Genomic DNA, 11,103 nt, shown 5'->3' with positions numbered 1-11,103 from the left:
GTATACAGTGTCGACCTCCTCTCTTATCCAGGTGGCAAGTTACCTGGTCACAGAAGGAGATAAGACTGGTAAGACAAGACCTGCCCACGACGAAGCCATACTGGCTGTTGTTCAGAATACTACTTTCTGCAAGCATATTGTATATAGACTCCTTGATGAATTTTTCCAGGATTTTCCCTGGAATAGAAGTTAGGCTAATTGGCCTATAGTTGCCTGGGTCCTCCCTCCTCCCCTTCTTGAAGATGGGCACAATGTTAGCCCTCTTCCAGCCTTCAGGGACCTCCCCAAAGCACCACGAGTTTTGGAAGAGTTTCACCAGAGGTCCCACAATGACTTTGACCAGCTTCAGCACTTTTGGATGAAGTTCATCTGGTCCTGCTGACTTATAAAAGTCTAACTTTTCTAACTGATCACGCAGCAGCTCAACATCAACAGCAGGAAGGCAGTCATTCCACCATGCCCATTCTGAACCTTATCTAGTAACATTTTCCTCTTAGTTCCATGAAATACCAGAGCAAAGTAGTCATTCAGGAGCTCAGCCTACATACCTGAAGAAGGACTTCTTCTTATCCTTGATTTCTGTTGCTAGTTTAAGTTCAGTTAGCCTTTCTAATCTGCTCTCTCTTTCTTATTTTTCAAGAGGACTATGATATCTCTATTAAGCCAAGAGGGCTTACGAGCCCTTCTGCTCTCTTTCCTCAGCATGGCAGTGGACTTCTTTTGTGCTTCGAGGATCATGTCCTTGAGGAACAACCACTCTTCATGCACCTTATGAACACCTTATGTGTTCCTGGAGTCTCATTACTCTTACAAGTGTCAAGCCAGGCAACCAGACACTTCCGAGTAGTTCTTTCCTGCAAGAGCTCCTTGCCCTGGTGGCTGCTAGAGAACTAACCCCTGTCAGCCCCAGCTCTGGGGCTTATATGTGCCCAGGACCCTGCCTCCTTCTAGTCAACTGACTGGGTACCGGTGCCAGCTAATTCCCTCATTAGCCTGCTGCAAGGGCAACTTGCCCCTGTGGAGCTCTGCCTTGCTCCCAGGACTCTAGCTAGTCTGCTACTGCCTCAAAGGAGCAGGCATGCCTTAGTGCCCTGCAACAGGAGACTGATCTAACTGAACTTTTGTAAATATTCAGAACACAGACCTATGGCTGTGAAAACCCAGCTGCTGACCTAGGGGAGGCAGGGGGTGGGGAAAGCTGCAATTTTCCTATCCTTCCCCCACTGGCCCCCTCCCCTCACACCCATATGGACACCCCCCCACACACACACCTGCAGACAAGCCAGCCCCTTGAGTGTACCAAACCCCACAATCCTGCAAGCTGCTCCCAGTTCCAGCATGCAGTCAAAGTACATTGGGATAAGGGGAAAGCTGGGCAGAATGGAGAGAGTAGTTGATTCACCAGGTAGGGGAGAAGGAGTTCAGGGCTTAATACTAATCCCTGGTCAGGGGGAAAGGGAGAGAGTTCCCCCAATCATGCCAAACCCCCACCCCATGGAGCTGCTAGCCCCTGCAATCCCACCAACTCCCCCCAGAAGTCACTAGCCTCTGATCCACCCACTCCTCCCCCAATCCATCTCACTTCAGTTGGGCTCTTGGGGCTGATGAACATCTGTACAACCAACCCCAGGAGCAGTTTGTAGGTTTGGGGGTGGTTTGGCTGCACCAGAGGGAGGGGGAAAGTCTGGGGCTGTTTGGTGGGATCAGAGAGCTTTTCCAAGCCCACCAACCCCCACCCCAAGCCCTCTAAGTCCCCTACAGACCCCCAATCACCCAAGCCTCCCCATCCCAACTGCTCCTCCCCCAGTTTACCTTAGCTCAGGCTCCCAGCACCTAATTAGTAAATTAGATTGAGGAATCATTTTTAACCTGATCTAACCCCTCAAACTTCTAACAGCATGGTCTATACGAAGCCTAAGATCTGTTCCTTCCTTATGTGCTACCCCCCTCCTTCTTTTAGGGTAGAAAAAAGTCTCTCTCTCTCCCCCCCCCCCCCCCCAGGAAATAGAAAGTGTGGAGTAGGGACAAGAATGGAGAAAGAAGAGAACAGAGGAGGTTTGGTTTGAGGAAGGGGTAGAAAACATTAGTCGTCAAGAAACTAGAAGTTAGGATAATTGGATAGGTAAGCAGAACACCTGGAAAAAGACCAGGGGTGAAATCCTGAAGCCAGGATTTTACCACAGGACATTATGAAGACATAAGTGGCTAGCGTTATTTAGCCTTTCCCCTTTGAACAGTCCCTCAGAATGAACCTCAGAACATTGTGGGTGTAGATGTCTGGAGATGTAGGGGTCTCCGAGCTTCCTGTTCTCGCCCGCCACGACTTTGACTAAAAGGAAGAGGTTCCAATATAAATAAGAAGTTCGGAGGCTAGGTGTGTGTCTACAATGGGCTGCGAGCCCTCTTTATTGCCTATTAAGCCAACCACAGTACCTAAAAGATCCCCGTGCTGCATAAGGCACCTAGCCTCGCCTTAGGCACGGGAGGGATTCCCCGCGTTAATTAATCAATTAAGTCCTTGAGAGCCTGTGGCACTCTGCAGTTGCAACAAAGTTTCAACAGTATCTGCCGGCTGTCTCGGCTAGATCTCGCCCTCTCTTTCTCAGTCCATTCCCTTGTCTGTCCTTTCGGGTGTGGGCAAAGGAGAAAGCTGCAGCGGGTTCTCTAGTCCGTCCCGCGAACGGCTGGCCTCGGCAGGCCCTCAGCTACCTTGTTCCGCTGCTGTGCCTGCTTCCAGGTGCGCAGGCGCTCCGCTCTTCACTCAGCCGCCGCGGCCCTCTCGTGAATGCCTGTAGGCAACGGGTCTCCTAGGGAATCCCCCTTTTATTCTGGCAAGATTGCCAAAATGAATCCCAGGTGTGATCCTCTCTCTCTTCCGCCTGCTAAGTCTTCCCCTCCGGGAGTAACAGGACTCATCCTCGAGTCCCTGTTACAGTGGGGAAAGTGCCAATGTCTCTGTCTCTTAAACAAATGTTCATGGTTAATGGGAAAAGTTGTTGCATCTTCGCCAATCAGAGGTAGGTACTCCATAATGTCTTTGTTTTGCTGCAGCAACCTGACTTAGAGCTATAGTACGAGATCATGAGTCAGAGCATCAGACCCCTCAAAAAAATTGCCAGGAATACAAGTCGCTTCCCTTACAATGGAGGAAGCTCTGCACAGAAGCTTGCTTCATGTACTCAGGTCTTACCTGAAATTCTTTCACTCAAGATCACTGTTTCTGAGTCACACTGAAAAAAATATCACTACACTTCAGTGCTGTGGAATCTTGTGTCTCTGGGTATTTGAATGCTCCGAGGAATGTAACAGAGATAATTGGATGCAAATTCAACATTCACCACTGGCTGGTCAGCCAATTATTTTGTAGGAGATGGAAAAACGCTGCCCCTCCATCCATTTTTGAAGCACTTAATCGGCCAAAACCTTTTGACTCTATACAAATCTGTATAAAGCTGTACTCTGATAAGGCTTAGGCAGTCACTCACCTACCACATGCTTTTGTGGACTGTTTAAACAGATTGTGCACACTGAAATGTCCAATAGCTAAATCAAGCACAAGTTACTTTTCCTGCACCTTACAAATGTAGATGTGTGCTGTTGATTTCTTCTGCACTGTAAGTTACAGCAATGCCCAACTTTGGACATTTAAAATACTCAAATATATTTACAACTGAACTAAACAACTGAACTTTCTCTGTTGAGATTTAACAACCTGAGTATTATGATTACATTTCCCCCACAATTTTAGGCTTGCAATATTGACAGTTCCTGTAATTATGTTTGGGGGGGGAAGAGATATTAAAGTTGTGAATATTATTTAACTACATAAAATATTCAAGGATCACTTCATTCCCTAACACCCCTAATTTTCCTGGTTGGCAGATGTTTGGATCACTCCCTCTGTGGACTGTTTTAGAAAAACAAATGAGATAGGAAAAGACTTAGTTCCAGGGGTTCATTGTTAGGAGCAAAATCAATATTTTTAGGGAAATATTTACTCTGTGAAAAATGTCATTTAATAAAAATCCCACTTTTCTCTGCTAACATACTTTTGACCAATTTTTTTTTTACTAGTCCTACAACCTAGATTCTTCACTAGGTTGAATGCAATGTACAGTTAATATGCATATTAGGTAGCTGAATTTTGTACATGTTCAGTCAAGATATTGTTGAATAATGTGCTCTCTATTCCAATTTACTGTGATCAGTCCTTTGTCACATGTTCCTATAACTGAACAAATCTTCATCTCTAAAATCTGAAAAAAGGGTTGTATTCTTGCACAGCGAAAGTGCTGCATAAATCTATGGGACCATCAGAGCCCATCAGACTCAGAATTAACTGTTTCACTGCTGTACACCCACTGTAGCCTCTCAAGGCAGAGTAAAACACCACCTTTTAAAGTCCCAACATCTGAAGTGCTTCTCACAAGCAATCATCCTCGACTGAGGGGGATAGCCCAAGAAGAAGAATTTACAAAGTGACAGGACGTTAGTAAAGATGACATTTTCCCCTGAGGTCTAGTATGGCAGGCTGTACTAGAATAGTTGGAATAGCAGGCTGTCTTTCCCTTCACTGACTGAGACACAGAATACAGACAACTGACTTGAGAAAAAACTACTGATTTATGTTCATACAGTACTTTCCCACTTTTGAAAGCTCTTTGGATCTTTAAATTAAAAGTGATATTTTATTACTTTCTTCATTCAACAGGCTGAGATATCAAACTGCTTCACAAACACTTTTTACTTGATCCTACACGCAGTCACTGTAATACAATCCCTTTCGGACAGAACAAGGAGGCCATGTTTCCACTACAAAACAGCTTTTGGTTGCTCTGGTCTGACTTTTTCCTGTAGAATGGATAGGTTAAAACTCCCTCCACCAGGAGTCAAGCTGAACCAATAAACATTTGACATAAGTGTCCGAGAGCAGTTTTAAGTCTAGGTTCAAGAAAGGCCAGCTTTTACAGTGCTACGTCACCTACAGCTTTTTTCTACCCAGGGATATGCAAGTCAATGGGAGTAATGAAGAAATATTTTGAGAGTCATTTTGAACTAGATTTTCCTTTTATGGCTTCTTCTCTGCATGTAAAGCTTCTTCTGGGAAATATGTAGCTTTCTCAAGATACTTACATTAGTGCTGTTAATCACTACTGCTAAATTGCACTTAGACAAAGTTGGGTAGAGAAAATATAGAACATTTCTCAATAGATTGCAACAAACTTTCTGCTAGTCTACACAACAGTTTAATTATGTATGTTTCCCAAGGAAGAGAGGCACAAGGAAAACACATATTAAAAAAGTCTGTTTTGCATCTTTGTCTCCCTCCCCCCCTTTTTTTAAAAACAATGAAGCATGTAGAAAGGCTGCCATCTATGGCAATGACTCAATCTTCCAACTACAGCTGTCAGAGATATGTGCCAGCTTTTAAACAAGAGCTGCATATGCGGGAGCAAAAGAAAGACAACAGGAATTTTATTTTGTAAAATGTATGAAAATAATAGGGCTGCAGTTATCTTGAAATGCTCAAGTGAGTGCATATAAATTAGTTATGCAGTGCAGACTGCATGCTATATTGTTCCAAGTATAATTTGACTTTGCAAATAAATTGACTCCACATTTTCAGGTACAATTTTAGGATAAACAGCTTTTTCCCTGAGTATGTCACCACTTACAAACAAAGACTTTGAATTGCTTTTGTCCTTACAAAATCCCATAGATTTTGGGATCTTGGGATCCCAAGAATAAAATAAGGAAAAGGCATAAAGGGTTAAGTGTGCAAAATTATTAAAATAAAAAGTGTACTAAAAAAAACACTTTGGACCACACATCAATGCTGCAAGTACAAAATTGAGACTGGATGGTATCAGTTTCAAGTCAACCCTGTTTAGAAGTTTAGTGCGACTTTTGGAAGGGAACAAGGTAGACATCATCAGACTAACACAATATATTCCTCAATATGTTCCTCAAGAGGTTTTGTACACAAAACCAAGTTATAGAATATTAGTCATAGACTGAACCAATTAGACAGTGTGATCTCTTACAGATTTTCATTTACATGTATTTTTCTGCTGAGCTGACACTGCATAAATCTATTTCCCCACTGTAGTTGATTCTTTAATTTCTGTTGTAAACATCAAAAGGGGTAAGACACATTCAGCCTTAAGAAGTGATACGAGGATCTCATTCCTACCCTAATGATGGCAGGAGTGAAATTTACATCCTGACACAATTTGTGCTGTGGAGGAATAACAATGACCTCTGCAAAGAGCTCATGTCCAGAATCATTATGTCAAATGTGAAAATCTAAAAGTACCTCTATAAAGTGTTTGGAGGCTGCAGAGAGCTAAGAAACATGTGCTAGGTCACCCCTGGGGACTCTCCTTTTATATATCAATTGTGTACTCTCTCTACCCAAGATGTTGATTGGCTTTTCCTCAGAAAACAAAGCTGATACTAAATACTTCCTAAATAATGAATTCTAAGATTAACTGACCCATGCTGGAAAAGTCAAAACTGGTACCCATACACCAGTACCTAATTAAAGTGCTGTTAAAATACCTGCCATATCAATAGATCATGCTATGGCATGAAAAGGATATCTCTAGTAGTGGCATTCAAAAGGCTGACATTGCAAGACTACTATCATTTGATGTCCCTTATAATATCCTACTAGATACTGTATGCTGTATTCTGACTAGAATCTGCAGTGAGAAAGACCATGACTCCTAGCAAACCGTTAAGAATGAAGGATGACTACCCTAACAAACACTTTGCCAGGACACTTTTAAGCATTGCTACTACATGCAGCTGTGCATTTTCAGACGATTCAATAGATTAACATGGAGTCAGTTAATGTATTTTTATTCTGCCCAGTAATCTCTCACATGCTTCAGTCAATTAAGCTTGAAAACACATGAAGCAAGAAGATTATGTTCTGGACACTGTGAATCTCTGCTTTCCTGTGGTCTCCCCTACTTCTGTATGGCCAAGTGGCACGCTGCAGTCACGGACAAATATATCGAGAGAGAGAGAGTGTACGCAAGCGCTATATATTTTTTTTTCTGCCATAACAGATGAGAGCAAGTTTTGCAAGAAAGATAAGAGCAAATAAAAACAACATTGTACTAAAAGACAACTGGGAAACAACCAAGGCAGCAGTCAGGTAAATCCCTGCCAAGTCAAACCGCTCAAGCATTTAAACACATACAAAGGCACTAGATCCCTTCTCTGAGATGCTGCTATGCAATATGATGGAGAAATCACAAACTCTACTGCAGATGGTAATAAATTAGTCACATACTCATATGATTAACAGCCTACATATTTTCACGGTAAAAGAATGAGCATATCATTAACACTAGCTCAACCATCTTCAATACACATATCTATTTCCTCTCTCTGACACAAACTTTACTATCACCTTAATTTTTTGAGTTTGTCATAAGAAGTCCCTGGACACATGGAGGTGTCAGGTGTCACTACATTATGAACAAATAATTTCCTGGTAGTCTCCTAGAGCTGTAATAATTACAGCACATTGTTAAATAATGTATCAAAGTAATCTTAAATTTTTGGCATGGGAATTGTGAAAGGAAAAACTCCCACACGCTAGGGCTGGTGGACATTAACATTTGTGTTTGACAGATTCCCATAACTCAGCGGAGAGAGTAAGCTCAGATCCAACAACCCACAAAAAGTTTGTCAAACCAGGATGTCCACTGCTCATTCTTTCTGGGCATAAAGAAGAATGTAACAGGAAAAGGAAAAGGAGGAAGAGAAATGGGCAGGAGCAGTCCCATCCGTGACTCTCAAATCTATTTCCCTAGCTCCTCATGCTTGCTGGTCTCCAATGCTCCGGCCCCTTCAGCCCCTACCCACTCATGTCTCCACCTTCACACACTCCCAAGTTATCCCAGTGCTCCCTGGCTACTACTGGTGTGTGGGGAGCTAAGGATCAGCTAGGTTATGCAGAAGAGTTCTTGCCATCATGCCTTTGCTGTTGCTCAGCCTCAGAGCAACAGGATTCCTGATGGCAGGGAGAGCTAGCACTTCCAGAAGTCACTCCAAAAGCCCACAACAACTTTGCTCAGCCTCCCTCCCTTAACACTGCACACTACATAACTCACTCCAAGCTCCTTTCATCCCTGCATCCTCCGTACATCTGTTCAGCTACCATCCTCCCTATGCACAACACCTCACACTGCTCACACTCCTTAAACCTCCAGCTCTGCTTCCTCCAGCCTTGCTCACTTGTGTCCCAGCTTAATCACTTCCCACCCTGCCCAACCTCTCACCCAGCACATCATCTGATGTGTAACAAGCAGGGATCCTGGATTTCTCCAATTAAAAAAAATCCGCAATTTTCAGATTAAAAAAGGTAACCCAAAATCCACATTTTTTCATGTTTAAAATGAAACACCACACATTATATATATAATAGGTCTCCATTTCAAACATGGAACACTTGTTCCTCTCCAAAAAAATTCACTGACGAATCAAAGAGAAAGTCTAATTATCTCTTGATAATTTTGTCAGGCTTGGAGAGTAAAATCAGAGAGACTGATTTTATTTGGGCTTTATGTGGAAATTTCAAAGCAACTATAATGGTACCAGGATAACCATATTTCCTTAATAAGTGAAATACATGGAAATCCCCCACCTCGAGTTATATCAGACTAAAATAAATATATATATATAGAGAGAGAGAGAGAGAGTAACTTTATATAAAGTATATATCAGTCTAAATCAGTATCAGTTTCTAATGTATAAATATGATATCTGTTTCTTTTTTTAGAACCTGATTATTAAATCATCTTGTGTTTATTCTGAGGTTTGTTTGTTTTTACAGAGCACAAGAACTGTAAGCAATCACAACACAAGGAAGGCTGGTAAATAATCTGTTTGTCACCCTTGTCTTTTCTCACACATGTAAAGCTAACAACAGAGAAGGAATGAGTATCTCTCTCTTGTGATAATTTAAACTATGGAAAAATATATGAGGCATTGCTGTTAATAGTAGGGTATTTTTTTAAGTATCAAATTGACCGTCACACCCTGCTTCAACTTGTCTTCAGTTATTTCATGTTTCACATTTCTTATTGAGCATCAAAATACATTTCCCTAGCTGCTTCAGTCTACAGTGCAGAATCAAAGAATCTGGTAAACCAAAGTTGGCATTGCTCCTGAGGTTTTCAAAATCACCTCAGTTAGGCATAAATAAACCCAAATCTCTACATTGTCAAAGCCTAGTGGTATATCATAAAAGGCATTATTAGGTGGCATACAGCATCGGGACTCCTAGATTAAGTATGCAAATAAAATTAAAATGAACGATATTACACTTTCTTATATTTGTTCCAAACCAACAGCACTACAGTTTTTAAACCTTTCCTTCCTTTTTAAATAAGGAGCAGTCAAAATTAAGACTGTCCTTCTCTCGTTGCCGCTTGGCTGTGATATTAGAGTGAAAAATCTTTGAAGCAAGGATCACCTTTGACAGGGCAGGCATGCAGTATGTAAACACACTAAAGCCACAGTTCTTGAGCAGGGTCATTAGGTGATACCACAAAGCAAATAATAAACCACCATCACCAAGTCTCCTGCCTTGAGATAGTAAAAAGCCAAACATCATGGAATTGTTTTCCTCCTGGTTTTGTCACCTGTTGTTTAGAGTGCTAAAATCCATGATAAAATTACACGTAGCAAATTGAGACTAGAAAGCAACACAGGATCTTCAGAGCAACTGTGGTAAGCCACAGGCAACTGCTGCCCTTGTATGGTGTGTTTCAGGCTCCTCCACTGTCTTATTAACAAAGTGCTCCATTGCTTGAAAATTATAGCAACTCCTGTGGCATCAAATGAGCATCGTGACACTTTAAAGGGCAAACATGGGATGGAAAGAATGGAGGAGGGCAGGAAAGGAGTCCTGACACATGGGACTGAGGGGAGACACACGGCCACAAGGGAAGAAAAGGAGGGGGAAGACATGCGCAGGGTGTGGACGGGTTGTGTTCAGAGGGCAGAAAGCAGCAAGTGGGGCCCAAGGACAGGTTGAAGGCCATAGGTTTGGAGAGGTCAGTGCGTGTTCAGAAGGGGTCAGCAATGGGCGCAAGGCCGTGATGCTCTGCCAGGGTACTGCACCACCCTCAGGTGCCTAGAGATCCTTTCCGGGGTGCCACAAAACACAGTGCAACACTGGCCCTGGCAGCATTGCCAGGCCTTAAATATGAATTTGTCATATTGGGACCTCGAAATGATTGCGTTTGCTGAAAAAACTATCGTATGCTGAAAAAATATGCAAACAACCCTTCTCATTTACTTGACATTGCTCACTGTAATTGCCAGTGAGCAACAACCAAGTCATCGAAGTGGAAGCTCTGCTTTTCCAGGCAAGCAGTCATAAGAAAGCACTGACAACAAACCCACAAACCAGTTTTGCTGCACTGACAGGAAACCCAAAGGCCAGCGCACCCCGACAGTGGACTTGAGTTGTGCCTAGGCTGCGTCAATGAGCTGCCTCAACAATGATGGCACGTTTTGAACACTTTTACTACTACTGACTGGACACGGGGTTGAAATTGTTGCACCGATATAGTGACTGTGCCCCCCCTCCGCACGGCACGGACACAAGGGCACGGCAGAGGTGCGACGGGTTTTCTCCCAGCCCTTGCTACAAAGGAAAGGCTCTTCTTTTTCAAAAAGGAGTGAAAAGGAAGGGCTGGCATTTTCCAGAGGGGTGCCTTGAGCCCAGCCAGGGCGAGGGGCAGGGCAGGCAGAGGAGAGGGGGGCGAGAGGCGCCGCTTACCCCGTTGGCCGCGGCCATCTGCACCACGACGTCGATGGCGGCGCGGCTGAAGTACCGGCCGTCGCTGCCCACCACCATGGTGCAGCCCTGGCGGTCGCGCAGGTCGATGGAGGACAGCAGGCTCTGCACGAAGTTGGGCAGGTAGTTTCGCTGCCCCTCGAAGAGACCCGTGGGCCGCCGCAGGCCCCCGCCGCCCGTCGGCCGCTGGTCCTCATACGGCGCCGTCTGCACCGTCAGCACCGGGATGGGGTTGCCCTCCATGCCCGCGCCCCTCAAGCGCCGCCGCCGCCGCCGCC

General features: G+C 43.8%; 1 protein-coding gene across 1 annotated transcript in view; it reads right to left on the bottom strand.

The window, feature by feature from the left end:
* The window catches only part of PGM5 (phosphoglucomutase 5), a 201,287-nt gene extending 190,191 nt beyond the window's left edge, over positions 1-11,096 (bottom strand). The window contains exon 1 of the mRNA XM_019517663.1: positions 10,808-11,096. Within this exon, the coding sequence (XP_019373208.1) occupies positions 10,808-11,068 (261 nt within the window). The 5' untranslated portion in view covers positions 11,069-11,096. The remainder of the gene's footprint in view (positions 1-10,807) is intronic.
* Positions 11,097-11,103: the final 7 nt, after the last annotated feature.

The sequence above is a fragment of the Gavialis gangeticus genome, unplaced genomic scaffold (genome assembly GCF_001723915.1).
Source record: "Gavialis gangeticus isolate Ggan-Ray unplaced genomic scaffold, GavGan_comp1, whole genome shotgun sequence".
In the NCBI taxonomy this organism is placed as follows: domain Eukaryota; kingdom Metazoa; phylum Chordata; order Crocodylia; family Gavialidae; genus Gavialis; species Gavialis gangeticus.
The sequence above is the reverse complement of the archived record's forward strand: the minus strand, read 5'-3'. Positions and strand labels throughout refer to the sequence as shown.